This window comes from Melanerpes formicivorus, unplaced genomic scaffold (genome assembly GCF_026170545.1).
Source record: "Melanerpes formicivorus ecotype bairdi unplaced genomic scaffold, bMelFor1.0.p_v2 SCAF_73, whole genome shotgun sequence".
NCBI classification, from domain to species: Eukaryota; Metazoa; Chordata; class Aves; order Piciformes; family Picidae; genus Melanerpes; species Melanerpes formicivorus.
The window spans coordinates 405,836-433,727 of record NW_027142425.1 but is presented as its reverse complement, the minus strand read 5'-3'; the positions used below and the strand labels follow the sequence as shown (position 1 = coordinate 433,727).

Below are 27,892 nucleotides of genomic sequence, written 5' to 3'. Positions count from 1 at the left end.
AGAAGTGGAGGCTGAAGGAGACCTCATTGCCCCCTACAGCTCCCTGAGGGAGGCTGTGGGGAACTGGGGTAGTAACAAGAGACAGGAAGAGAGGAAATGAGCTCAAGTTGCACCAGGGGAAGGTTAGGTTGGAGATGAGGGAAAATGGCTTTGGTGCCAGAGTGGTCAGGGCCTGGCAGAGGCTGCCCAGGGAGGTGGTGGAGTCCCCATGCCTGGAGGTGTTCCAGAACCCTGTGGCCATGGCAGCTGGGGCCCTGCTTTGGTGGCCATGGTGGGGCTGGGCTGCTGGTTGGACTGGGTGAGCTTGGAAACCTTTTCCAGCCTTAATGGTTCTATGATTCTGTGTTCTCCCAGCAGCTTTGGCTGAGGAAGAGGAGGTGTAAAGCAGGTGTTTGTAAGGGCACCACAGACCAAAGCCCACCTAGGGGAGTCCCTGTCCCCAGCAGCTACCACCAGCAAATGTCCTGAATGTGGAGATCAGGACAAGTGCTTCTGCCTCCCAGCAGTCAGCCAGCTGCAGATCCTTGCACTGTGGTGTTTGAAAGCCCCTGCAGGGTCTCCTCCCCACGACCTTACCCAGCTGCCTTCTGTTCCTTTCCCTCAAAGCAGGTTTGAAGGCGAATATGGCAAAGCCAAAGGTGCAGCAGTGCACAGAGCTGCAGGGGTGCAGGAGGAGCACCTTGGACCTCTCCTCTGCCACTTTGCTCCCTCAGAGCCTGCTCATCTCTCAGGGGTGACTCAGGGAGGACTGGGGTGGTTTAGGGCATTGCCTTGTCCATGCCCAGGGTGCAGAGTGAGTCCTTTTGGAGGACAGTGGCTGAACACTGCCCAGTGCCCGTGGCTCACCTTCTGGGAGGCTCTGTGGAGCAGCAGTGCAGTGGCTCAGCTCTCCCTCAGCTGTCCTCCATGCCACCACTGTTGGGGCCAGCAAGGGAACAGAAGAGCAAGCACTGAAAACCAGCATGGGCATTAACCTTAGAACAGGGGCAACAGGAGAAGGAGGCTTCTTGTTTCTGTCTCTGCTCAGCCCATCCTGGCAAACCCCAGGGTGTTTGGGAGGCTGAAGAAGACCCTGATTCCAGGCTGTGCCATGCAGCCTAACAGGGTGAATAGAATAGAGTAGAATAGAATAGAATAGAATAGAATAGAATAGAATAGAATAGAATAGAATAGACCAGGTTGGAAGAGACCTTCAAGGTCATCAAGTCCAACCTATCATCCAACACCACCTAATCAACTAACCCATGGCACCAAGCACCCCATCAAGTCTCCTCCTGAACACCTCCACTGATGGTGACTCCATCACCTCCCCAGGCAACACATTCCAATGGGCAATCACTCTCTCTGTGTAGAACTTCTTCCTAACCTCCAGCCTAAACCTCCCCTGGTGCAGCCTGAGACTGTGTCCTCTTGTTCTGGTGCTGGCTGCCTGGGAGAAGAGACCAACCTCTGCCTGTCTACAACCTCTCTGCAGGGAGTTGGAGAGAGCAAGAAGGTCTCCCCTGAGCCTCCTCTTCTGCAGGCTAAGCAACCCCAGCTCCCTCAGCCTCTCCTCCCAGGGCTGTGCTCCAGACCCCTCCCCAGCTTTGTTGCCCTTCCCTGGACACCTTCCAGCAAGTCAACCTCCTTCCTAAACTGAGGGGCCCAGAACTGGACACAGGACTCAAGGTGTGGCCTAACCAGTGCAGTGTACAGGGGCACAATCACCTCCCTGCTCCTGCTGGCCACACTGTTCCTGATGCAGGCCAGGATGCCATTGGCCCTCCTGGCCACCTGGGCACACTGCAGGCTCATGTTCATCCTACCATCAACCAGCACCCCCAGGTCCCTCTCTGCCTGCCTGCTCTCAGCCACTCTGACCCCAGCCTGTAGCACTGCCTGGAGTTGTTGTGGCCAATGTGCAGAACCTGGCACTTGGATGTGTTCAATCTCCTGCCCTTGGACTCTGCCCATCTGTCCAGCCTATCCAGGACCCTCTGCAGAGCCTCTCTGCCCTCCAGCAGATCAACTCCTGCCCCAGCTTGCTGTCATCTGCAAATTTACTGATGATGGACTCAATGCCCTCATCCAGATCATCAATGAAGATGTTAAAGAGCACAGGGCCCAGCACTGATCCCTGGGGCACACCACTGGTGCCTGGCTGCCAGCTGGCTGTGGCACCATTCACCACCACTCTCTGGGCTCAGCCTCCAGCCAGTTCCTAACCCAGCTCAGAGAGCTGCTGTCCAAGCCAGGGGCTGACAGCTTGGCCAAGAGCTTGCTGTGGGGGACAGTGTCAAAGGCCTTGCTGCAGTCCAGGCAGACCACATCCACAGCCTGCCCCACATCCACCAGGCAGTCACCTGGGCATGGAAGGAGATCAGGTTGGTCAGGCAGGACCTGCCCTTCCTAAATCCATGCTGGCTGGGCCTGATCCCTTGGCCATCCTGTAAGTGCTGTGTGATTGCACTCAGGATGACCTGTTCCATGATCTTGCCTGGCACTGAGCTCATATAATTCCTATAATTCCCTGGCTCATCCAGCTGGCCCTGCTTGTGGATGGGCACCACCTTGGCAGCTTCCAGTCTTCTGGGAACTCTCCAGTGAGCCAGGACTGCTGGAAAATGATGGAGAGCAGCTTGGCCAGCTCCTCTGCCAGCTCTCTCAGCACCCTAGGATGGATCCCATCTGGTCCCATGGGGATCCAAGTGCCTGAGGAGATCTCTAACTACCTCCCCCTGGAACACAGGGAACTACCTCCCCCTGCTGCTCCCTGGCTCCATCTGCCAGCTCTGCAGGCCAGCTGTCTGGAAGACGTTCTGTCCTGCTAGTAAAAATGGAGGCAAAGAAGGAGTTAAGCAACTCTGCCTTTTCCTCATCCCTTGTCACAACGTTCCCCTCCGTGTCCACCAAGGAGTGGAGGTTGTCCTTGCCCTTCCTCTTGCTATTAATGTATTTATAGGAGGACTTTTTGTTGTCCTTCACAGCAGAGGCCAGTCTAAGCTCTAAATGTGCTTTTGCTTCCCTAATTTTCTTCCTACAAGACCTAGCAACATCCTTGGACATTCCATGGGTTGCCTCCCCTCTCTTCCAAAGGTGATGCACCCTCTTTTTTTCCCTTAGTTCCTTTAGAAGCTCATTGCCCATCCAGGCTGTCTGCCCTGGGGCTCATCTTCCGGCACATTGACACAGACTGTTCTGAGCCTTCAAGAGTTCTTCCTTGAAGCAGGCCCAGCTCTCCTGGACCCCTTTGTTTTTAGGGCTGTTTCCCAAGGAACCTTCCGAGTTAGTTCCTTGAGTAACCTGAAGTCTGCCCTCCAGCAGTCCAGAGTGGAGGTCTTCTTGCTGCCCCTCTTAGCTTGACCAAATACTGACAATTCAATTATCTCCTGGTCACAGGCCCCTAAACACCTCTGACCACCACATCCCCACCAGCCCTTCCCTGTTGGTGAAGAGGAGGTCATGGCCCCTAAACACCTCTGACCACCACATCCCCACCAGCCCTTCCCTGTTGGTGAAGAGGAGGTCATGGCCCCTAAACACCTCTGACCACCACATCCCCACCAGCCCTTCCCTGTTGGTGAAGAGGAGGTCAAGCATAGCCTTGCCCCTGGTAGGCTCTCGCAGCACCTGGGATAAGAAGCTGTCCTCCATGCATTCTAAGAAACTCCTAGACTGTCTCCTCTCTGCTGTGTTGAGTTCCCAGCAGATATCAGGCAAGTTGAAGTCGCCCATGAGAACAAGGTCTAGAGATCTTGAGACAGCCTTAAGCTGCCTATAGAATGCTTCATCACCATCCTCCTCCTGGTTGGGTGGTCTATAACAGACTCCAACCAGGATGTCAGCCCTGTTGGCCTTCCCTCTAATTCTCACCCACAGGCACTCAACCTGATGGTCCCTGATCTCCATCTCAATGGCATCTAGTGCCTCCCTGATGTACAGGGCCACCCCTCCACCCCTTCTTCCTTGCCTGTCTCTCCTGAAGAGCCTGTAGCCATCAACTGCAGCGCTCCAGTCATGTGAGTCGTCCCACCACGTCTCTGTGATGGCAACTACATCATAACTTTCCTGCTGCAGCAAGGCTTCCAGCTCCTCCTGATTGTTACCCATGCTTCGTGCATTAGTGTACATGCACTGCAGCTGGGCTGCTGGTTTCACCTCCGACTCTAGCTTGTCGCCCCCAGACTCCTGCCTGGGGGGACTGGTTCCAGCCCCTTCCCCCTTCAAAACTAGTTTAAAGCCCTGTCGATGAGAGCTGCCAATGCCCTACCCAGGATCTTTTTCCCTTTGGGGGACAGTCCGTTCTCATATACTGTGACCTTTCCCCGTCTCTGGGACAGATGTGCTCCATCTGTTGCCAGCTGGCCTGGTGCAGTGGAAAGTTTCCCAATATCAAAAAACCCAAAATTCTTTTGACTGCACCAGCCTCTAAGCCACTTGTTAACTATAGCTGCTGACCTGTTCCTTACTGTATTCCCTCCTGCAGTTAAGGGTATTGATGAAAAAATTATTTGTGCCCCTGACCCCTCAACCAGATCTCCCAGGGCCCTGAAGTCATCTTTGATAGCCCTGGGAGTTCTGGTTGCAACATCATCATTCCCTAACTGCATAACTAGTAAAGGGTAGTAGTCAGAGGGCTGCACCAGGCTAGGCAGCCTACTGGTAACATCATTAACTTGGGCTCCTGGCAGACAACAGAGTTCCCTATGAGATGGGTCAGGCCAACATATAGGGCCCTCCATTCCCCTCAGAAGGGAATCACCAATAACAATTACCCTCCTCTTTTTTTTGAGGCAGCAGGTCCTGATGCCAGGGGAAGGCTGTTTAACCTTAGGCTGCTTTGCCTTAGGCTGTTTAACCTTAGGCTGCTTAGCCTCAGGGAGAACCCCAGATGGTGTGTCCTCCGGCATCAGGACCACCTCACCCTCCATCTCCAGTGCCCCATACCTCTTTTCCAAGAGCAGCAGGGAAGGTGAGGGGAGGCAAGGAGGTTTTACTTTGTGTCTTTTGAGAGGAACCTGTGTCCATTCCCCTCTGCTTTTTGGATAACCAGCCTCTGCTGGGGGAGCCTGCAGAGCCTGCTTACTCCGATTCAACTCTTTCCTCCTCTGGTTCATCTCTTTCCTAGATTCCCTTACATTTCTAAGGCTAGCAACCTCGTCCTTCAGTCTGGCCACCAGGTTAAGCAGATAGTCAACCTGCTCACACCTTGTGCAAGAGTTGCCCCTCTACCCTGCATCTCAAGAGCCGGGCTCCAGCACTCTCTACAGCCAGATACCTGGACAGCTACCTGCTTGTGTTCTACCTCGGTCTGGGTCGACACTGATTTTTTTAGGGAGTTTTTGCTGCGAGTCACAACCAAGCCTGTCCCTGGCCCAGCACCTACTGGACAACAGAAAGTCAGAAGCGGGGCTGCATGTGAGAGCAGGAGAGCGTACAGAGCAGGCGGGAGAGCTGCCCGCCCAACGGAGCCCGCCAGTCGCGGCAACCCCTTCGGAACCTGCCGCTGCGGCTCCGAGCCCCGCAGCGTGTGCAGGAATCCCCGCGGCGCCGGCGGCTCCCGCAGCCTGGAAAGGAGAGCAGCCGATGCCCCCCGCAGGCTGCTGGTCCCGGTGCAGCTCCGAGAGAGCTTCCCGTCAGATGCACTCAGTGCACGGCACTCGGGACTGCACTCAGGGGACTGCAGTCCTGTCCAGGAGAGCTGGTGCAGTGCTGAATGGTCCAGACCATCACCGATCAAAGGCCGAGCTGGCCGAGCAAACAGCCCTGCAGCAGTGCTCTCTCCAGCATGCTGCTGCTCAGACCCCACCATGCTGTGGTGCTGCTGCTCAGGGTGCCCTCCCTGCCCACTGGGCTGGCTGCAGCTGCCCTTCACCAGCTCTGTGCTTTCCCACACCACTGTCACCTCACCTGCGTGGATAAGGAGTTGGCTGTGCCAGGCTGAGGTCAGCACTGCCTCGGGCTGGGAGGCAGGATGGCTTCCCCTGGGATGCTGCTACTCCTTGTGTGCTGCTCCAGCAAGCCCCAGAGTCACCCCCAGAAGGAAGGAGGTGGATGAGAGGGAGGTGAGTCTCTGGCCTGTGGAGGTGGTGGATATCCTCTGCTCTCAGCAACAGTTCTCATGTCCCAGGTGGCTTTGCTTGTCCCACAGCTCCTCTGGTTGGCCCTTACCCTCCTGTTCCCCTAAAGTCCTCATCCACTTTGTTAGCCTCCGCTGGCTCCACACCAATGCCTCTGGTGGCCCTGGTAAACCCAGCACAGTCCCTTCCTTCATGCCACAGGAGGGAAACAAGCCCCTTCCTCCCACCCACAACCCAGCTGGCCAGTGCTCAGCTTCTGGCAGTGTGGAAGGGATGTCATGTTGCCTTTATTGATACACGAGGTGGCAATATAAATCACGATATTGATGACCTTTTATTAACATGAGAACTGCCAAATGGATCCAAGGGTGGAGGTAGGATCAGAATAGATTTACAGTGGAAATGTGCAGGATTTGGGCAACTATAACAATTTAGTATCAGTAACAGTCAGGGTTGGAAGGGACCACAAGGATCATCTAGTTCCAACCCCTCTGCCATGGGCAGGGACACCCCACACTAGATCAGCCTGGCCAGAGCCTCAGCCAGCCTGGGCTTAAACACCTCCAGGGACAGGGCCCCAACCACCTCCCTGCACAACCCATTCCAGGGTCTCACCACTCTCATGGGGAAGAACTTTCTCCTCACATCTAGCCTGAATCTCCCCACCTCCAGCTTCATTCCATTCCCCCTAGTCCTATCACTCCCTGAGATCCTGGGCAGTCCCTCCCCAGCCTTCCTGGAGCCCACTTCAGATACTGGAAGGCCACAATGAGGTCACCTGGGAGCCTTCTCTTCTGCAGACTGAACAGCCCCAACTCCTTCAGTCTGTCCTCATAGCAGAGGTGCTCCAGCCCTCTGACCATCCTTGTGGCCCTTCTCTGGACACCTTCCAGCACCTCCACATCCCTCTTGTAATAGGGGCTCCAGAACTGGACACAGTACTCCAGGTGGGGTCTCCCCAGAGCTGAGCAGAGGGGGAAAATCGCCTCCCTGGCCCTGCTGGCCACACTTCTCCTGATGCAGCCCAGGATCTGATTGGCTTTCTGGGCTGCAAGTGCACACTGAGAGCTCCTGGTGAGCTTCTCCTCCCCCAGCACCCCCAAGTCTCTCTCCTCAGGGCTGCTTTCCAGCCAGTCCCTGCCCAGCCTGTAGTTGTGCCTGGGATTGCCTCGACCCAGCTGCAGGACCCTGCCCTTGCTCTTGTTGAACCTCATGAGGTTGGCTTGTGCCCACCTCTCCAGCCTGCCCAGGTCCCTCTGGATGGATCCCTTCCCTCCAGCGTGTCTGCTGCACCACACAGCTTGGTGTCATCAGCAAACCTGCTGAGGGTGCACTCAATGCCACTGTCCATGGCACCCACAGAGATGTTGAACAAGACAGGTCCCAGGACTGATCCCTGAGGGACTCTGCTTGTCCCTGGCCTCCACTGGGACATGGACCCATGGACAGCCACTCTTTGGGTGCAGCCATCAAGCCAGTTCCTTATCCATCTAGTGGTCACCCATCACACCCATGTGTCACCAGCCTGGAGACCAGGATGTGGTGCGGGGCAGTGTCGAAGGCTGTGCTCAGGCCCAGGCAAACAACAGCAGCTGCTCTCCCCTCAGCTATTGATGTTGTCACCTGTTCAGAGAAGGCCACCAGGTTGGTCAGGCAGGACTTGCCCTTGGCAAAGCCATGCTGACTGCTCCCAATCACCTCTTCACTATTCTTCTGAGCCAGTAGTGCCTCCAGGAGGATCTGCTCCATGGTCTTTCCGGGCACAGAGGTGAGACTGCCTGGCCTGGAGTTCCCTGGTTCCTCCCTCTTTCCCTTTTTGCAGATGGGGGCAATGTTTCCCCTTTTCCAGTCTGTGGGGACTGCCCCAGACTGCCAGGACTTTTGAAATATAATAGAGAGGGGTTTAGCAACCTCCTCTGCCAGTTCTCTCAGCACCCGTGGGTGTATCCCCTCGGGTCCCATGGACTTGAACACTTTCAGGTTCTTCAGGTGATCACCAACCTGATCTGCACTTACCATGGGCAGTTCTTCCTCCCTGTCCCTGGCATTGTCTTCCATGACTTCAGGAGCATGACTGGAGGCCCTTGCAGTGAACACTGAGGTAAAGAAGCCTTTTCCACATTAACCATTTCATGCAAACCAGGAGGAATGGAACAGAAAGAGCCCCCCCAGGAGCAAGATGGCCTTGACCGCACCAGGGGGGAGACCCAACCCGAAGTGTTCAGCCAGAGAAGCAATGGATCAATGACTCACAGCTGGCTGTACCCAGGCAGGCAGTGCTGCTGTATGTGAGAGGCTTTGGGGTGCTCATGGGGCAGGCTGCCGGCAGGGAGGCCTCGCGGTCCAGGGCTGCTCTGGCTCCAGCGGACGGCAGGCTGCTAACGATGCTGTCGTGATGGGAGCCTGCTTTGTCCTGGGGAAACTGAGGCACAGCAGGAGCCTGGTGGCAAGGGGAAGCAGGCTTGGCTCTGAAGGAGGAGAGAGAGAGGGACCTCGACCGACTGGACAGATGGGCAGAGGCCAACAGGATGACATTCAACAAGTCCAAGTGCCAGGGGCTGCACTTTGGCCACAGCAACCCCAGGCAGAGCTACAGGCTGGGGTCAGAGTGGCTGAGAGCTGCTAAACAGAGAGGGACCTGGGGGTGCTGATTGACAGCTGGCTGAACATGAGCCAGCAGTGTGCCCAGGTGGCCAAGAGGGCCAAGGGCATCCTGGCCTGCATTAGGAACAGTGTGGCCAGCAGGAGCAGGGAAGTCAATGTGCCCCTGCACTCTGCATTGCATTCAGCCAGCCATAACTAATCAACCAGACCACAACACTGAGTGCCTCAGCTTCTTAAACACCTCCAGTGATGGTGACTCCATCACCTCCCTGGGCAGCACATTCCAAAGGCCAATCTCTCTTGCTGGGAAGAACTTCTTTCCAAGACCAGGTAGCCTAAACCTCCCCTGGCACAGCTTGAGACTGTGTCCTCTTGTTCTGGTGCTGGGTGACTGGGAGAAGAGACCAACCCCCACCTGTCTACAACCTCCCTGCAGGTAGTTGTAGAGAGCAAGAAGGTCTCCCCTGAACCTCCTCTTCTCCAGGCTAAGCAACCCCAGCTCCCTCAGCCTCTCCTCACAGGGCTGTGCTCCATAGCATCCATAGGGTCCAGGGCCGGTGCCCCTGGCATGCCAGGGAAGCCTGTAGCAGGGAGGTTTGGCTTCTTCTGGGGCTTAGGGGCTTCTTCACCTCACTCCTGTGCATCCTGCCTGCTGCTCCGGAGCTGTGGCTGCCTTCCCGGTGCTGCCACGGCAGAGCTGTGCCTGTGGCATGTGAGACACAGCCCGGGGGGCTGCTCTTCCCCTCGCTGCCCTCCGGTGCCTGCCGGCAGGAAGGTTTCAGACTGCAGAGGGGAGGTGCACTCAGGCCCTGCAGATGGTCTGTGCGTGACGCTGCCCTCTCCAGCCGCACGAAATGCTCTCAGCCCGGGGCCGGGGGCAGCGCTGCAGCTTGGGTTCACACATGGGCTCCGGCCAGCCCCTCCCAGCCGCTGCTGGAGGATGAGCTCCGCTGCTGTCTGGAGCAGCCCCGTGCAAAAGCAGGCTGCCTTTAACGATTTGCTAAAAACACAGCAGGCTGGAGCAGGCTTCTCTGCTGCCCTGCTGAGCAGGAGACACCAAGGGTTTGTGCGGCTCAGGAGCTCCGTGGGCTTCCTCTCTGCGCCCTGGACGAGGAGCTGTGGGTGTGCCCTGGCAGGCTGCGTCCTGACCTCCCCAGGAGCGTTTGGGGAGTGGAAGAAGAGCCACAGCAAACGGCCTGAAGTGGCTTAGAGTGGATGTTTCACTGGAAACTGCGATATGGAGCATCCAGCAAGCTCTCTGCAGCTCAGATGTGCTCCTGTCGCTCTGGGTCCCACCAGCCCCCAGGTGTGGTTCTTCCAGCAGGGTCCTCTCAGGCAGCCTAGTGCCTGCCTTTTGGGCACTCCTCAGTGCATTTATTCCCTGCCCAGATGCTGCCTTCATCCAGATGCTCAGTGCAGGGGCTCTGCTGGCTGAGAGTGCCCAGAGAGATCACACAGTGGTTGGGACAGACAAGCAGGGTGGGTACAAGCACCAAGCATCCACCACCTGGCAGCCTGGGCTGAGCCCCAGGGGGCCTGGGGATAGGAGGCTGGCTCTGGTGGATGGAGCATGAGCTGGTGCAGAGGGACATGGGCTTTTCAGGTGTGAAATGGAAACCAGGTTGTCTCAAAGGCTTGTGAGACTTCACTCAGCTGCCAAACCAGGCTGCCAGTCAGGAATATTCCTCTCCCTCCGCAGGAAGGACTCTCTCCTGGTCTCAGGTTCAGCTGGAAGCATTTCATGGAATCACAGAATCAGAGAATGGATTGGAAGGACCCTCCAGTCCAACCCCCTGCCAAAGCAGGGTCATCCAAGGCAGGTCACACAGGAACACATCCAGGTGGCTTTGGAATCCTTCCAGAGGAGACTCCACAACCTCTCTGGGCAGCCTGCCCCAGGGCTCCAGCACCCTCACAGTGAAGTTTATTCTCCTGTTGAGGTGGAGCTTCCTGTGCTGCAGAGCACCAAGCTGTCTGCCTGGCCCTGCTCAGCAGCTTGGACCACCTGCCCACCCCGTGGAGTGAGGACACCTTCCAGGTCTTTTGGTGCCCTTTAACCAGAGCAAAGCAGCAGCAATGCTCACTGCTTTGGCAGGAGACTTTGGCAGGAGAGCTGCTCATCTCTTCTTCCCTGCCCTCTGGTAGGCAGCATGGGCTGGCACTGCTCACCCCCAGCTGTAAAACCTCAGCATGCAGCCTGACTCCATTACTCCACTCGTGCAGAGCTGCTGCACAGCCTTTCCCCCTGCTACCAGACCCAGAACGCACGGGGGGAAAGCCTCCCTTAACGCTGTGGTGATCTTTAAACCAGGGGAAGTATCATCTTGCTGGGGGTGTAGCTTGCTTTGAGTGGTTCAGTTCCCTTGCTGCAGCCTCTGCTGCACATCTCCATCCAGCTGAGAGGAGAATCATCATCGTGTGTGCAAGAGCAGCCAGGGCTCCCTGCCCGGCAGCCCTCGGACCCCTGTGCCTGCTGCATGCTCAGCCACGAGCTCCAGGATGCTGCACCTCAAAGTCCAGTTTCTGGATGACTCCCAGAAGATCTTTGTGGTGGATGTAAGTGGGTTTCATGTTCTTGCTGGGTTTGAGGGGATAATTGCTGAAGTGGTGGATGCTGTGGATAATGGTTTGCAGGCTCTGCTGCTCGGGAGGGCTGCCTGGCCTCCGCTACCTGCCGGGTTTAGGCTTTAAGCAAACAAACAAACCCCACAGAGCCACAGCAAAACTAAACCTCGAGTCCCTAACAAGAGGTTAGAGCACTGGTAGCTAAGTGTCTTCCAGCACCAACACACTGCTGCTCTCCCCTCTTGCTGGCATCATTTCTGGAGATGCTTGTCTGGGGGCATCTTTTGGAAGCCTGCTAACAGGGTGGGATGCTCTTGACAAGTGTTGAGTTCTGTTCTCCTTTCTCTGGCTGTCAGTATAAGCATTGAACAGGCAAGACAAAATCTGGGGACAGGCTTAGAACTGGATCTTTAACCAGATCACCAAACAGCTGCATGCATCTCCAGCTGGGCATTCAGCTGAGGAAGAACAGCAGCTCCTGCGAAGAGCTGAGGAGAAAAGCCCCTCCCTGGCTCTTGTTTTCTGCATCCTCTCATCAATAACTCACACTTGATAACTGCTGAATGCTGGCTGCTGAAACAGAGGTTTTAAATGCAAAGAGCTCTACCTGTGGTGTGGGATGTAGAGATGCATGTGGGCTGCTGGAACTGCAACTGTGTGTTGGGAGCACCTCTGTAGAGCTGTGACCGAGTGTTTCCTGCAGAGTACAGTCTGACCATCACAGCAGCCAACTGATTTGAGTAATGCAATGGATCCATTCTAGCACTTGTCTGCACCTGCTCTGGGACCAGAGAGTTTCCTATGGTTTGGTTTTTTGCAGGCTCTGTCAGGTTGCTCAGCCCTGGTCTCCCAGCACAGCCTGAGAGCTGCTCAGTCTCAGGCGTTCTGCTCAGCCTCCCTTCGGCTCAGCAGCAGTTTCAGAGAGGAGAGCTGCAAAGCAATTCCATCCCTTGGCACAGGAGGGAACTTGTGTGGTTTGCTTTAATTAATGTACCCAGGACTTCGAGAGTCAGCTCAAGAATGAGACATGTCATTCCAAAATGCCTTTGTCTGTCTTTCTGATTAGCTCAGGCTACAGGGAGAGACAATTTGAGAGCTGCTGCTGGTACAGTGTTGCTGCTCTCTCCTCTTCCCTTCCCATCCCTGCTTTCTTATTTGCCCTAAACACTTCCAGCACTATGGCTCTGACAAAGAGCTTCCATTAGAGGAACTCCTGGGCATCTCCTTTCTGAGCAGTATTGGAAACCCCTTTCAGGCATTTAGTGCATTTGCTGCAGCAAGGGTAGGATAAATGAGTCACTGAATTAGTGACTTCTCCAGCATAAAAGGACTGCTCTGGGCTAAGTTTTGAGTGGATATTTCAAGTCTGTCCTCCTGAACCTCTCCTGGCTCTGGAAAGCTCTTTTGAATGGGCAGAGCTTAAGTATAATGGGAGGGGAAAGGGCAAGAGAGGGAGAAGGCAGCAGGCCTGATTCACCCTCTGCCTGCACTTGGCACACACTGTGGCAAGGTCTCATGTCCAGCCTGAGTCCCTCTCCTAGTGTTGGCTGTGGACCTGGGAAGGTTTTTGCCTCCATCCTCATCCTCGCCAACAGCTGGGACCTGGCACCCTCCCCACAGCCACTGAGCTCCCAGGATTTCCTTTGGCTGGTACCCAGGACGGCACTGACAAGCCAAGTCTGAGCCCCCAGGGTGAGGGGAGCTTGGCACATCTTTGAATGTCCCCTGCTCAGCCCTCCCAGCTGGACACCCCCAGGGTTAAGCCAGGGCATGGAGGGGACCTTTGTCACTGTGAGAGTACTGACCCTGGAGCAGGCTGCCCAGAGGGGTGGTGGGGTCTCCTTCTCTGAAGATTTCCAAACCTACCAGGCTCTGCTGGGTGCTGCCCAATGCCAGCACAAGGGGCAGTGGGGGAGGTTGAGGGATAGGAAATTCCATGGACACAGGAGGAAACATTTTGTCCCTGTGAGGGTGCCAGAGCCCTGGAGCAGGCTGCCCAGGGGGGCTGTGGAGTCTCCTTCTGTGGAGATCTTCCAGCCCCACCTGGCTGTGTTCCTGTGTGCCCTGCCCTGGGTGACCCTGCCCTGGCAGGGGCTTGGACTGGATGATCTCTGGAGGTCCAACCCCTGATGTTCAGTGAAACAACTTTGTTGAGAAGCTGCCAGCCACCCCAGTGAGCCCTGTGCCTTGCATCAGGAGGGCACCAGGATGCTGTGCCTGAGCACAGTCACAGGTCAGCCTTTAATGGGTTTCTTGCACTGTGAGGAGATTCCTTGCCCCCACCCTGCCTACCCTGCATACCTCTCACCAGCAAAGTCACTGCTCTGCTCTGCTCTCTGAAAGGCTTCATGTAAAGCAGCCCTGAGCCTGAGCAGCCTCAGGAGCCATCCCCCAGCAGCACAAGGGTGAACCACTCTGCAGCCCGGGCAGACAAAGCCTGGACAAAGTCTCTGCTACTGCAATTTGCTGCAGGGCCAGAGTCAGTGGGAAGGAAACAGAAAAGAAAGAAAGAAAAGGCAAAGCAAACAAGGCCAGAAAAATGAATTGCTGCAGGGCAAAACCTCCTGTGGTCTGGGGTCCCCTATGGAGAGCAGGGATGTGGGGATCCATGGAGAGGAGACGTGCACAGCTGCCGGCACGCAAGCTGCTGCCCGAGGGCACAGGGGGCATGAAGGTTGGTGGCTCTGGGGAGCTGGTCCTGTCCTCGTCCCTGGAGGTGTTTCAAGGCTGCAGAGATGTGGTGCTGAGGGCCATGGGTTAGCTCCAGCCTAGGCAGAGTCAGGTGATGGTTGGGCTGGATGATCTGCAAGGGCTTTACCAGCCAACACGACTCCATGATTCTGTGGCACCATATGGCAGCTGTGGCTGTGCAGAAGACACCGACTGAGGGGCATGGATTGAGAACTGGTTGAAGGGAAGAAGTCAGAGAGTTGTGGTCAATGGGACAGAGTCTAGTGGAGTCCCTCAGGGGTTGTGCTGCCATTCACCCTGACCTGGAGAGGCTGAGAGCTGGGCAGGGAGCAATGGAATGAAATTAAATAGGCTGGGGACTGAGCTGCTGGAGAGCAGTGAAGGGGGAAAGGACCTGGGGGTCCTGGTGGATGGGAGGTTGACCATGAGCCAGCAATGAGCTCTGGTGGACAAGAAGGCCAAGGGCAGCCTGGGGTGGATCAGAAGGGCTGGGGTCAGTAGGTCAGAGAGGTTCTCCTCCCCCTCTGCTCTGCCCTGCTGAGGCCACAGCTGGAATCTTGTGTCCAGTTCTGGGCCCCTCAGGTCAGGAAGGAGCTCAGGGAACTGCTGGAGAGAGTCCAGCACAGAGCCACAAAGATGATGAAGGCAGTGCAACATCTTCCTCAGGAGGAGAGCCTGAGGGAGCTGAGGGCTCTGGAGCTTGGAGAGGAGGAGCCTGAGAGGTGAGCTCCTTGCTGTTGCTAAAGCTGTGCAGGGGGAGTGCCCAGAGGCTGGAGCCAGGCTCTGCTGGGTGCTGCCCAATGCCAGCACAAGGGGCAGTGGGGGAAGCTGAGGCAGAGGAAGTGCCATGGACACAGGAGGAAACATTTTGTCCCTGTGAAGGTGCCAGAGCCCTGGAGCAGGCTGCCCAGGGGGGCTGTGGAGTCTCCTTCTGTGGAGATCTTCCAAGCCCACCTGGCTGTGTTCTGTGTGAGCTGCCCTGGGTGACCCTGCCCTGGCAGGGGCTTGGGCTGGGTGATCTCTGGAGGTCCCTGCCAGCCCCTGCATTCTGTGACTCTGTGACATCTCCTGAGCTGGTGGGGAAAGACCACAGCAAATCCCACAGGCAGTTGCTCCCCTGTGAGCCACAGTCCTGAGTGCTGCAGGGAGCACTGCAGGAAGGTGGCTGTGCTGCGCCATTGGACCTGGAGTGCTGCCTGTGTCCTCCAGGGATGGGTGTGCTCGTCCCCTGCGGCACTCACGTTGCTCTCTGCCTCTTGCTTTCCTGCCCTCCTTGCAGCCAAGCCATGTCCAGCGTGGGGAGGAGGAGCCAGCACAGTCTCTTCTTCCTACCACTCTCACCACGAAGCTTTCTGCCTGGGGTTGCTAACCTGGTGCTGCCACATCACCAAAGGCACATTTAGGGCCAGATGAGGGCTGCCCAGTCCCACAGGCCATGCTCCTGCCTCACTCTCTGCCCCTCCAGCACAACCACGCTTCTCTTGCCTGCTGCTGTCCCCTGGTGCTTGCAGCACTGCAGGTCGAGGCCCTGAGCCAGGAACCATCTTCAGACATTGGTGAATTCTCAGCCTTTAAAGATGGGTTTGGAGTGTGGGAAGGGAAGGAGGAAGATAGCTGGAGATAACAGTCATGAAGGCTTACAGTTCAGCATGAGATCTGCAAGGGCTCCTGGGGACATATAACCCAGCAGCAGCAGCTGAGGGAATACCTCTGGTGGCAGTTCTACCTTGTGTCACACATGGTGACACAGCCCCAGGATGGGACACCCACAAGCACCACTCTGCAAGAAGAAAGCCTCTGCTTTCAGCCCATCCTCTGCACCCCAGGGCTGTTTCTTCCCAGCCAGCAGGTTTTACTGGGAATGGGGCTTGCCCTCTTCCCTCAGTGCCTGCCCTGGGCAGTGCTGGGCTGGGAGCAGAGCAGGTTGTTCCCAGCAGACATGTGGTGGGTAACAAGCCAGTAAGCAATGCTTGTCTCTCCTGGCTGCCTGACAAAGGCCAAAGCCTTTCATGCTAGGCAGTTCTGGCTTGGAAGTCCCCATCTGTAATAGCTTTAATCACCCTTGGGAGCTGGTGATTTCCAGGAGAAGCAGGAGTGCTGCAGAGCCAAGGCTGCTATTACTCTATCACTTCTCAGCAGCCTTTCAGCACAGAGCCAGCAATTCCACCCCAGGAGGAGCTGTGCAAGGTGGTTATTAGTGTGCAGAAGCAGCGGCAGGCAGGCTCCCTCCCATCCCTGGCACAGGGAGCTGCAGCCTGCCCCCACCTCCAGCACTCCACAGGCTGCAATTTGGCAGCTCTCTGAGCTGGCTCCTCTGCTCCAGCTCTCTCTGGCACTAACCTCTCATCATTCCTGGGCTGCTTTGCATGAGTTGATAAAAGGGGTACCAGGGCTGATGCTGGAGTAGGTCACAGAGTCACAGAATGTTCAGAGCTGGGAGGGACCTCCAGAGATCACCCAGCCCAAGCCCCTGCCAGGGCAGGGTCACCCAGGGCAACTCACACAGAACACAGCCAGGTGGGCTTGGAAGATCTCCACAGAAGGAGACTCCACAGCCCCCCTGGGCAGCCTGCTCCAGGGCTCTGGCACCCTCACAGGGACAAAATGTTTCCTCCTGTGTCCATGGCACTTCCTCTGCCTCAGCTTCCCCCACTGCCCCTTGTGCTGGCATTGGGCAGCACCCAGCAGAGCCTGGCTCCAGCCTCTGGGCACTCCCCCTGCACAGCTTTAGCAACAGCAAGGAGCTCACCTCTCAGGCTCCTCCTCTCCAAGCTCCAGAGCCCTCAGCTCCCTCAGGCTCTCCTCCTGAGGAAGATGTTGCACTGCCTTCATCATCTTTGTGGCTCTGTGCTGGACTCTCTCCAGCAGTTCCCTGAGCTCCTTCCTGACCTGAGGGGCCCAGAACTGGACACAAGATTCCAGCTGTGGCCTCAGCAGGGCAGAGCAGAGGGGGAGGAGAACCTCTCTGACCTACTGACCCCAGCCCTTCTGATCCACCCCAGGCTGCCCTTGGCCTTCTTGGCTGCCAGAGCTCATTGCTGGCTCATGGTCAACCTCCCATCCACCAGGATCCCCAGGTCCTTTCCCCCTTCACTGCTCTCCTTCATCAGGCTCATTCTTGGTGCTTCCTGGAGCAGCTGGGTGCCTCTTGGGTTGTTCCCCAGCAGTGTCACACAGCACAGCAACAAGTCAGGCAAAACACCCTCTGAGTGTTTCTGTTTACTGGGAAGCCTGGGCTCCCTTATCAACATGTAGTGCCACTTCATTAACCTTGCTTAGAAAGCACAGGGCTGGCCCAAGGCCCAAGGGCCAGGATCTCCACAGTGCTCTGCTGCTGTTGATGACCATGAACTGCAAAAGCTGCGTGTGCCTACCCCTGTCAGGGCACACAGGCCTGCTGTGCCAGTCTGGGGGGTGCTCTCCATTGCTCCTCATCAAACACATTTGTCACAGGCAGATGGTTATCCTGGGATAGAGCTGCCTGGACAGTCCTGGCTGCAAAAGCTGAACCAAAAGCAAGATAAGCCTTGCCTTGCCTTGCCTTGCCTTGCCTTGCCTTGCCTTGCCTTGCCTTGCCTTGCCTTGCCTTGCCTTGCCTTCCCTTCCCCTCCCATCCCTTCCCTTCCCTTCCTTTGCCTTCCAAGAGCACACAGTGTGCAGCTGGCCTGTCCCAGATGCCAAACCCAGCAGCATTTATTGAGTAAGGTTTGGGAAATCAGAAGCCAGGAAAATCCTTGGAGTGCAGGCAGGGAGTGAAAACCTCTCTGAAACTGCTGTCACCGCTGCTGCCAGCAGCTCCTAACCTGCTGCCTCTCTGTTGTCTTTGGCAGCAAAAATCCTGCGGGAAAGGGCTGTTCAGCCTCACCTGCAGCCACCTCAACCTTGTGGAGAAGGAATACTTTGGGCTGGAGTTTCGCAGCCAGGCTGGGAACCAGGTGAGTGCTGCACCCTGCTGCCGCCCGCGCTGCCTGGGGCGTCCTGGCACCTCCCTGAAATACCAGCTGGAAAATGGCAGCAGAGAGCTTGGTCCCGATGCCAAAACCCCTTGAGAAGGGGAGTTAGCTATAAAGGGAGCCAGGAGCTGGCTGGCATTTGTGCAGGACCCTTGCTGCAGCAGCTGAGCTGCCCCACGTTTGTGTGCTGCCTGCCAGCACCGCACTGCTGCGGCTGCTTTCCCACTCCCCTGCCTGTTCTGCCCTTCATTTACCCAGCTCTCAATTGCCTTATTTCAGGTCTGGTTGGAACCACTCAAACCCATAACAAAGCAAGTCAAAAGTAAGTATTTTGAGAGTAAGATTCTTCTAAAGCACTGCCAGTGGCAGGCCAGGGCAGGCTCACTTCTGCTTGGGGTCAGGGCTCTGCCTGGGGACAGGGCTCTGCTTTCCAGCGTGCAGCTGAGCTCATTTGATAGCAGGGCAGGACTGGTGGCAAAGACACAGCAGAAAAGCTGCTGCCTTGGCAGCCTGCTCCCTGCCCCAGCTTAGGCTGAGCTGGTGACAACCTGGCAGCCTGGCAGAGGAGCTGCCTGCATGTGTGTGAGCATTGCTGTGCTGGCAGAGTGGCAGGCATCGCTCCTGCCTGCCCTCCTGTCCCCTCTGCAGCTCAGATGCCTGCCTGAAGTGGGGGTTAGATAAGAAGGGGTTATCCCTAAACTGGGGTGAGCCATAAAGCTGGGTTAGCTGTGGAGTGGGGACATCCATGAAGGGAGGTTATCTCTGCAGTGGGGTTAGCTGTGAGGAGAGTTAGCCATGAAGTGGAATTAGCTGTGGAGGGAGGTTAGCCACGAAGGGAGGTTAGCCACAAAGGGAGGTTAGCCACAAAGGGAGGTTAGCCATGAAGGGAGGTTAGCCACAAAGGGAGGTTAGCCACAAAGGGAGGTTAGCCATGAAGGGAGGTTAGCCATGCAGTGGGGTTAGCTGTGGAGGGAGGTTAGCCATGAAGTGGAGTTAGCCCTAAAGTGGAGTTAGCCATGAAGGGGGGTTAGCCATGAAGGGTTAGCTGAAGGCTGGGGCTAGCCCTGTACCTTGCAGGCTCTGCCACTCCTCCAGCCCTAGCCCCCCCAGCCTCCCCATGCCACTGCATGGAGATGCTGCCTGACCTGAATTCAGGCTCAGCACCTCCTGCCATGCCCACACCCAACATGAACATGGTGCCTCTTTCAGCTGACGCCTGCTTCCCCCCTGCAGTGAACCAAACAATAATTTCCCCAAAGCTAGGGTGATGAGGAGGTGGTCGAGGACATGAGACCCCAGTATTTGCCAGGGGCTGCAGGGCAGGGGGCTGCAGGGCAGTGTCTGCAGGAGTTTCCCTGTCCAGGAAAAGCCTTTCTGTGTGCAGCAGAAGCGGGATTATTTCAGGCACTGATTTTCTTCCCCACCTTCCTTCTGACCTGAGCCTCCAGGAGCACCTGAAGATGTGGTGCTGAGGGCCTGCTTGGACTGGGTGACCTTAAAGGGCTTTCCCAACCAAAGAGATTCTATGATCCCACAACGTGCCAGAGCCTCTGAAACTGCCTCCCTCCACACTCCTTGGCTTGGCCTTTGCTGCTTGCCCTCACTCCTCCTACCATAAAGCTTTCCCCAGCCAGCCTCCTGCGGGGCTGCTGCATCCCAAGTGCTTGGAGGGCAAAATGAAGCTACAGCCATGCGCTGGGGCCATGCCCCAGCAGCGCTCCGTGCAGGCCCTGCTCCTGGCCCTTTGCAGCTCTCTGGGACATGTGCTCTCAGTGTGGTTTTGGTGTCACTGGGAACACTGGTGGGGGGCTGGACAGGCTGGTTTGTGGGGGCAGGCCGGGCTCCCTGAGGTTCAGGGCTTCCAGGCCTGATTTTTAAGGGTGACTCACTCCATGAGGGGACAGCAATGTGTGAAGAGTTGTGAATGTTCTGACAGCCATGGCAAAGCAAACTCATGCAGGTGTTGTGTTTTAAGATCCTAAGGAGGTTCTTTTCAAATTTATGGTGAAATTTTTCCCAGTGGACCCCGGGCACCTGAGAGAAGAGCTGACCAGGTACAGTCCTTGTTCTGTTGCCTTCTTACCACCCAGCCCTGTATTTTGGCAGCTGTGAAGGATGGATTGAATTCCTCATCTTCACCCACCTGCACCTGCCTGTGAGCTGGGATTATCCCAGGCACTGAAAGAGCTCTGTGCTTTACAGAACCAGTCCAGAGAGTGTCTCTTCCTGATCCTCTGTTGCTAAACAAATCCACTTGAAGGATTAGCTGCCTTGGGGGCTGCACTTTGGTCCCTGACAAACACTTCAGGGGCTGAGCACCAAGCCTGGCTTTGCTCAGTCTAGCTCCTGCCTCAAGCTGCCTTCTGAAAGGACTTTAGTTTTCATTCTTAAGAATTACTTTGTTAGCTCCTACACTTCACAGCAAAGTTTGTGTCCGGGGATGGAGACTAACACTAAGACAGTGCTTCTGCACAACCTTAGCCCCAAGAGGTGCAAACACCCTCCAGAGCACAGAGGAATGTTAACTCTCAAACCTCCCAGTGGGGGTTTCAGTGGCAGGGACATCCTGGTGGTGGGGGTGTGCAGCCGCAGCCTTCTGCAGGGGCTGTGCCCTCCTCCTCCGTCCCCGCGGACCTGCGTCCTTTGGGCTGGAACCTGTGCCGAGGGCAGGGAGAGGTGCGGGGACAGCCTGCACGGAGCCCTCACCGCTCAGCCCAGCCCCTGGCTCCCTGCTGAGCCCTCATCCCCCCCGCCAGGGCATGCTCCTGTCCCCCTCCGCAGGTACCTCTTCACCCTCCAGATCAAGAAGGACCTAGCACTGGGGCGGCTGCCCTGCAGCGACAAGAGCGCGGCGCTGCTCGTCTCCCTCCTGCTGCAGTGTAAGGGCAGGGCAGCGCCTGCAAGGCTGCTGCCTCCTCCTGCGGGACCGCTGGGGGCAGCGGGGCTCTGGCTGCATTGCCAGGGGTCCCCCCCGAGGCAGACACCCCTCACAGCCTCACCCATGCCCTCCTCACGTCTTCCCCCGCAGCCGAGCTGGGTGACTTCCACGAGGAGACAGACCAGCAGCACCTGGAGACGCACAGGTACCTGCCCAACCAGGAGTATCTGGACAACAAAATCCTGCACTACCACCGCAGGCACGGGTAAGGGCTGCTCCCTGCCACAGCTGCCACCCACGGCACCTGCTGGCTGCCTGCCGAAGGAGCTGACCCCATTAGCAGGCAGGGCTGGCAGGGGGGGCGATGCCAGTGTGGGCAATCCCAGCATGACATTTTTGCAGCCCGTTTCAGCAGATCCCTTCTCACTCTTGTTGCTGGAGCAGGTCCAGAGAAAGGCAACCAAGCTGGGGAAGGGTCTGGAGAACAGGGCTGGGGAGGAGCAGCTGAGGGAGCTGGGGGTGTTCAGTGTGGAGAAGAGGAGGCTGAGGGAGACCTCATTGCTCCCCATGGCTCCCTGAGAGGAGGCTGCAGTGAGCTGGGGGCTGGGCTCTGCTCCCTACTCTCAGGTGATAGAAGGAGAGGCAATGGCCTGAAACTGTGCCAGGGGAGGGTTAGGTTGGAGAGGAGGAAAAATGTCTTTGGTGCCAGAGTGGTCAGGGCCTGGCAGAGGCTGCCCAGGGAGGTGGTGGAGTCCCCATGCCTGGAGGTGTTCCAGAACCCTGTGGCCATGGCACCTGGGGCCATGGCTTGGTGGCCATGGTGGGGCTGGGCTGCTGGCCGGCCATCAACGACTGGATGACGTTTCCAGCCCTAATGATTCTCTGCTTCTCTGCTGAGTCCCAACACGCCTGTGCCTGCAGGGGGAAGACGCCTGCCGAGTCGGACGTGCAGCTGCTGGACGTGGCCAGGAAGCTGGAGATGTATGGGATCCGCCCCCACCCTGCCAGCGATGGAGAGGGCACCCAGATCAACCTGGCTGTCACACACATGGGGGTACTGGTCCTGAGGGTGAGCACAGGGCTCAGGGCGCCGGCCAGCGCCCAGGCAGGGTGGGGGCAGCACCTTCAGTTGGTGGGGAGGGGGTGGTGGGTTGAAAAATTCCTCTCCCACCTCCCCAACATTAAATTTGCCAGACCAGCTTAGCTGGAAGCAAATGAAAGCTGTAGTTACAAGTGAAGAAACTAGGGGTGGGGAGATTGAGACTTTTGATGGTGTCAGGGAGGGATAGGACTGGGGGGGATGGAGCAGAACTAGAAGTGGGGAGATTGAGATTGGCTGTGAGGAAGAAGTTATTCCCCATGAGGGTGGTGAGAGCCTGGCACAGGTTGCCCAGGGAGGTGGTGGAAGCCTCCTGCCTGGAGGTGTTTGCAGCCAGGCTGGAGGTGGCTGTGAGCAACCTGCTGTGGTGTGAGGTGTCCCTGCCCATGGCAGGGGGTTGGGACTGGCTGAGCCTTGGGGCCCCTTCCATCCCTGACAATTCCATGACCTACAATGAAATGCAATGAGTACACATGCAGTGGTTACAATATTTACAGGTATTTACAATCGATGAGCAGCACAAGGACCCCCCTGGGCAAAGACCAGGGGAGCTGCTCCTAGCTTCTCCCTCCCAGCCTCCCTCTTACCGCCCTGTACACAAAGGCACAAGAGAAAGGGGCAGAGAGACATTAGAACTCAGCCCAAACAATGCAGCCGCGGTCAGGCAGAAGCCAGTTGGTATGTCTCAGAAGGAAGAAGGCAAGAAGAGAGAGACACTGTTTTGTGCAACTAGTTGAAGTCCTTTGTGTCTCCCGATGGCTTTGTTCGGACGGATCGTCGCTGTCCTTCGCACACCCAGCAGTGACTCATTTACATTCTGCTGCTTTCTGTTCAGGATCTGTGAAAATATTTGAAAGGCATAGCCTGAGACTACCACAGGAGGGACACCAAACCCTCCCACACCCTCCAGGAGGGAGCGTGCCCTGGCAGCCCCCGGGGGTGGCGGTGATGCGCCCAGGCGCTGGCGGGAGGCTCGCCCCGGGGCTTCCAGCCGCGCCGGCTGCCTGCTGCCGGAGCTGCCGCGGCTCTGCCGGCTCTTGTCACAGCGACGGTGGCTGCGTAAGCACCGCGGGGGACAGGGCTGGCTCACATGTGTCCCCTCTATAATCTCCCAGTGCAAATAGCCACCTCCTGCCTGGGTAATTACCCAAGGCTGCAATCACCGCGGGGCTGCAGAGTAAACAGAGACTTGTCAGAGCCGGCATGAAGCAGCGCTTGCCTCCCACACCACCTCGCTTCCACCTGGGAACGTCGTACCAGAGCAGACAAGGAGACAAAAAAGGAATCCTAACCGTGGTGCTGCTGCTCCTAATGAGCACTGCCAGCCCCAGCTGTTTGTTCAGAGGCTTAAACACCCCTCAGGCAGCATTAGAGCATCTGTGATCCCACTCAAATATGGTCTTGCTCAGAAAGCTGAATGGGTCTCGGGGCCACAACTGTACCTGGTCCTGCTGGGACATCAGTGCTGTGTGGCTGTGGCTAAATGGATGGACAATGCTCATGAGTGGTAGGGTCCCCTTGCTGCCTGCTCAGGCTGTCACAAGGGGAGCTGAACTCTGCTGCACTTGCCAGCAAAGGAGAGGAGGGTCTTGCTCTCAACAGGGAGCTCATTTTGCATTGATTTGTGTCAGCACAGATGAGACTTCCTGCCTTGACCTCTGTAGGCTTCATCTGGGGCTCCCAGAGTTTATGGATAGCTTCAGTACTTGAAAGCAGCCTTGGGCAGAAGGCCTTGGGGGTGTCAGGTGGTGACAAAGTCCCCAGGAGCCAGCACTGGTCCCTGGCAGCCCAGAGCCAGCTGAGTGCTGAGCTGCAGCCAGAGCAGGGAGAGCAGCAGCACAGGGAGGGGATTCTGCCCCTCTGCTCTGCTCTGCTCAGAGCCCACCTGCAGCACTGCCTCCAGCTCTGGGCCCCCAGCACAAGAAGGACCTGGAGCTGCTGGAGAGGCTCCAGAGGAGGCCACCAAGATGAGCAGAGGCTGCAGAACCTCCCCTGTGGGGCCAGGCTGGGAGAGTTGGGGCTGTGCAGCCTGGGGAAGAGAAGGCTGCAGGGAGAGCTCAGAGCAGCCTGCCAGGACCTGAAGGGCTCCAGGAGAACTGGGGAGGGACTTGTGACAAGGGCTGGGAGTGCCAGGCTGAGGAACAATGGCTTTGAGCTGGGAGAGGGGAGATTGAGCCTGGAGATGAGGAAGAAATTGTTGAGAGTGAGGCTGGGGAGACTCTGGCACAGGCTGCCCAGGGAGGCTGTGGCTGCCTCCTGCCTGGAGGTGTTGAAGGCCAGGCTGGATGAGGCCTTGAGCAGCCTGTGCTGGTGGGAGGGGTCCCTGCCCATGGCAGGGGGTGGAACTGGATGAGCTTGAAGGTCCCTTCCAACCCAATCTATGAGTTAAACTCTGAACCTCAGTTCATACTTTTGGATCCCAACCAGCACCTCCTGTCCTCAGCAGCAGCAAGAACCACATCAACAACTTGTGTCGTTGCCCTGCAAGCCTGGCTTGCCCCATCCTGCTCTAAGTGCTGTGCCCATCCTTTGCAGGGCAATACAAAGATCAACACATTCAACTGGTCCAAGATCCGCAAGCTGAGTTTCAAGAGGAAGCACTTTCTCATCAAGCTCCACCCAAACATCTCTGTGAGTACCAGGCTGCAGGCAGCAGCCAGGCTCAGTGCAGCTGGGCAGAGGGGCAGCCCCCAGGGCCTCTGACCTGGAATAAAAGCCACTTCTGCAGCTCGCAGGTGACTCTCCTTGGGCGTGGTGTGTGCCCCCGCTTCATTTGCCCGGAGGCCAGAGCCACTGCAGCCCAGTGTGGTCCCTCGGGGCTGAGGAGGCGGAGGGCAGAGCCTGCCCCATGCTCCCAGCGCTGGCTCTCTTGTCTCTGGCCACGCAGGCGCTGTGCAAGGACACGCTGGAGTTCACCATGGCGAGCCGGGATGCCTGCAAGGCTTTCTGGAAGACCTGTGTGGAGTACCACGCCTTCTTCAGGCTGTCTGAAGAGCCCAAGTCAAAGCCCAAAGCCCTCCTGTGCAGCAAGGGCTCCAGTTTCCGGTACAGGTAACTCAACACAGGAGGGGAGGAAGGGCTTGGGGATGGCTCCGAGGCTTCTTTCTCTTTTTCTGTCTGGGTGTGAGGGGGCGATGCCCAACGGCTGCTTTTCCTGGAGAGACCACCTCCCTGCTCCTGCCGTGTCCCCTCGCCTCCCCTGGGATGTGGGGCTGGGGCAAGGGGATGTTTAGGCTTGATCTTAGAAGTTCTTCACAGCAAGAGAGATTGCCCTTTGGGATGGGCTGCCCAGGAGGCAGTGGGGTGAACATCCCTGGAGGTGTTTAAGCAAAGCCTGGCTGAGGCATTCGGTGCCATGGTCTGGTTGATTAGTTAAGGCTGGCTGGTGGGTTGGACTTGGTGATCTTGGCTGTGAGTCTGTGATTCTGCTCATACCTCTCCCCCTTTGCTGCAGTGGGAGGACACAGAGGCAGCTGCTGGAGCATGGGAGGAAGGCAAAGATGAAGAGTCTGCCCTTTGAGAGGTACCTGGGGGGCATGGAGGGGAAAGGTGCCCGGGTGGGGGCTGGCCATGCACCCACCTGGGCCCTTGTCCTCGCAGGAAGCACTACGCATCCCGCTACGACGAGAGGCAGTGCCGCTCCTCCCCGGACCTCCTGACCGACGTCTCCAAGCAGGTATTTCCCCTCAGCACCACTCAAAGGGGTTCGGTCTGGGGGTTGGGGGGGGTTTGGCGGGGGGAACGGGTCTTGGTGTTGCAGCCCTTGATGGTGGAGCAGACTGGCGGTCAGAGCAGACTCTCAGCTTTGCAGGCTCACTCTGCTTGGCCCCTCTGCCTGGTTGAGGGTCTGGGCACCCACCCACCCCCCGCCCTCTGCCCCTGCCCAGGTGGAGGAGCTGCGCCTGGCCTACGGCAGCCGGGGGTCCTACCACGCCAACGGGGTGCACGCCTCCGAGCCCACGCTGGACAGCCGGCGCCGCAACTCTGCCCTGGAGGTGACCTTCGCTGCTGAGCTGGAGCGCTCCAAGCCCGAACCGGCCCTCGCCTTCCTGCCCCACTCCAAAAGCTCCTCTGCCTTCCCCGTGCTCTATGCTGAGCTGGAGCTGGAGCGGGCATGGGAGCTGGCTGACCCCTTCAGTGCCAGGAACCCCCTCACCTCCTTCCGCCCCCACCACCAGTTCTCCGGCAACAGCAAAAGCACCTCGGTGGGCAACATGCGGGAGGTGAGCGCCCGGCCGCTGGTGTACACGGATGTGCCATGCCCCCAGCCTGCAGCCGCCACGGCCCCGCAGATCCTCTTCTACCTGGACAAGCCCCCGCAGCCCCCGTGCCGTGCGCCGGTGCCCGGCGAGGAGGACGCAGCCGGTGGGTACAGCCCCGTGGCCGCGCAGCCCCTCAGGCGGAGCCCCAGCGGCGCTTGGGCCAGGGAGCTGCACCGAGAGGTGGCTGGCACGGCGGCTGGCACGGCGGCTGGCACGGCGGCTGGCACGGCGGTGGGCACGGTGGCTGGTACGGCGGCAGGCACAAACGTTGCCCCGGCTGGGGAGAGCAGACCGCTGGCTCGCTCCTTCGATTACGGCCTCCAGGAGCAACCTCCCAAGCGGTCGTGGAGCCAGTCGGACATGAAAGCCATCCGTTTCCCCTACGGCTCCGAGTTCAGGCCCCTGGGCCCTTGCCCGGCGCTGAGCAGCCGCAGGCTTGGCCTCTTTCGGCCGGGGCCGGGGCCGCGGCGCTGCGCCGAGCGCTACGTGGGCAGCAGCACCGAGTCCAGCGACTCGGACTCCGACCTCCTGGCCGCCGACTACTGCTCGCCCTACGGCCACCGGCTGCGCTCGCCCATGACCCGTGTGCGCCTGTCCTCCGGCAGCCTCCAGCTGGACGAGGAAGAGGAGGAGGTGTCCTTTGCCACTGGCGCTGCTGCTCAGGAGAGGACTTCCAGGGGCACCGGCAGGTATTTCACCTAGGTGCCTGACCGTGGCCAGAGGAAGCAAGAGATGGCCAGCACCGGCCTGGGGCCACGGAAGGTGACACTGACATGGAGGGCTGCTTGTGAGGCAGCGGCGGGGCTTGTGCTGTGCGAGTGCTCCGAGCTGTAGAGCAACGGGCAGCGGGCAGAGTACCCATCCCCTGCACCCTGCCGCGAAGCTGGTGCGTCACTGAGGGGGGTCCTGCTCGAGGCAGAGGGGCCAGGGCTCTTCTACAGCCCTGCACAGATCCTGTGTCCTGCCTGAGCCGGTGGCTGCTGGCCAGGATTGGTGCTGGGCTGCTGGAGTCTCCGCTGCAGGGATGGAGCACGACGAAAAGGGAGCAGCTGCTCTTCCAGCTGCAGGGAAGCACACTGCTGGGTGGGGGCTTTGAGGCCCATCTGGTGAGGAGCAGAACGGTGAGAGGAGGCTGCTCCTGCAGCTGCCCCCCTCGCAGACATGGCTCATGCCCCATGACAGAGCCCATCCCCTGCCTCTCCTCCTTCCAACACTGCAGGGACTGCCTGGCCCTCGAGGATGAGGTTGCTTGTGTGAAGTGCCCCTTGTGACGCTTGGAGCCCTGGGGAAAGGGAACTGCTCTGTCTGCTCCCTGCCTTCTTCCCCAGAAAACATCTCTGCAGTGCTTGTGAATCATTTAGCAGCATCCCAGAACAGGCTCTGGCAAGCAGGTCACTGGATCCTGTACAGATCCTCTTTCTTGCACCCATTAGCTGCCATGCTCTGGCAGCACCTCCACAGCCCTGGTACCCCAGTGCCCTGCTTACATTCAGGACAGCAGGTATGTGCTCTGCCACATCAGGCCTCAGTTAGGCAGCCTGGGGGAAAAAAAGATCTCCTGAGGGGGCAGGGAAATGACAGGCAGCTGGTGCTCACCCTTGGCCTCGGGAAGGCTGCCCTAACCATGGTGCTGCCAAACGTTCTCTGCTGCACCAGCACAAAGTGATTTTTACCAGGCCTGCCTGGAGCTAGAGAGAAGGAGCAGGAGATGGGGTTGGTCACCATCCCTGGGACAGCTGGAGGGGATTCCTGACTTACACATTGCTCCCTCAGGGGGAAAA

General features: G+C 57.8%; 1 protein-coding gene across 1 annotated transcript; it reads left to right on the top strand.

Annotated features, from left to right (window-relative positions):
• The first annotated feature begins 11,162 nt into the window (after positions 1-11,162).
• Positions 11,163-27,054, top strand: LOC137453886 (FERM domain-containing protein 7-like). Its single transcript, XM_068163562.1, has 13 exons — positions 11,163-11,219; positions 17,750-17,854; positions 18,152-18,194; positions 19,848-19,926; positions 20,654-20,751; positions 20,901-21,015; positions 21,672-21,819; positions 24,385-24,480; positions 24,737-24,900; positions 25,304-25,372; positions 25,450-25,525; positions 25,737-26,310; positions 26,371-27,054. The coding sequence occupies exons 1-13, from the start codon at positions 11,163-11,165 to the stop codon at positions 26,811-26,813; spliced, it is 2,067 nt and encodes a 688-aa protein (XP_068019663.1). The 3' UTR covers positions 26,814-27,054.
• The last annotated feature ends 838 nt before the right edge of the window (positions 27,055-27,892 follow it).

Coding starts and splice junctions, on each gene's coding strand:
- LOC137453886 (XM_068163562.1), top strand. CDS start 11,163: ATGCTGCACCTCAAAGTCCAGTTTCTGGATGACTCCCAGAAGATCTTT. Junction 19,927..20,653: donor CTGAGAGAAGAGCTGACCAG/GTACAGTCCTTG, acceptor CCCCCTCCGCAG/GTACCTCTTCACCCTCCAGA. Junction 21,820..24,384: donor TGGGGGTACTGGTCCTGAGG/GTGAGCACAGGG, acceptor CATCCTTTGCAG/GGCAATACAAAGATCAACAC.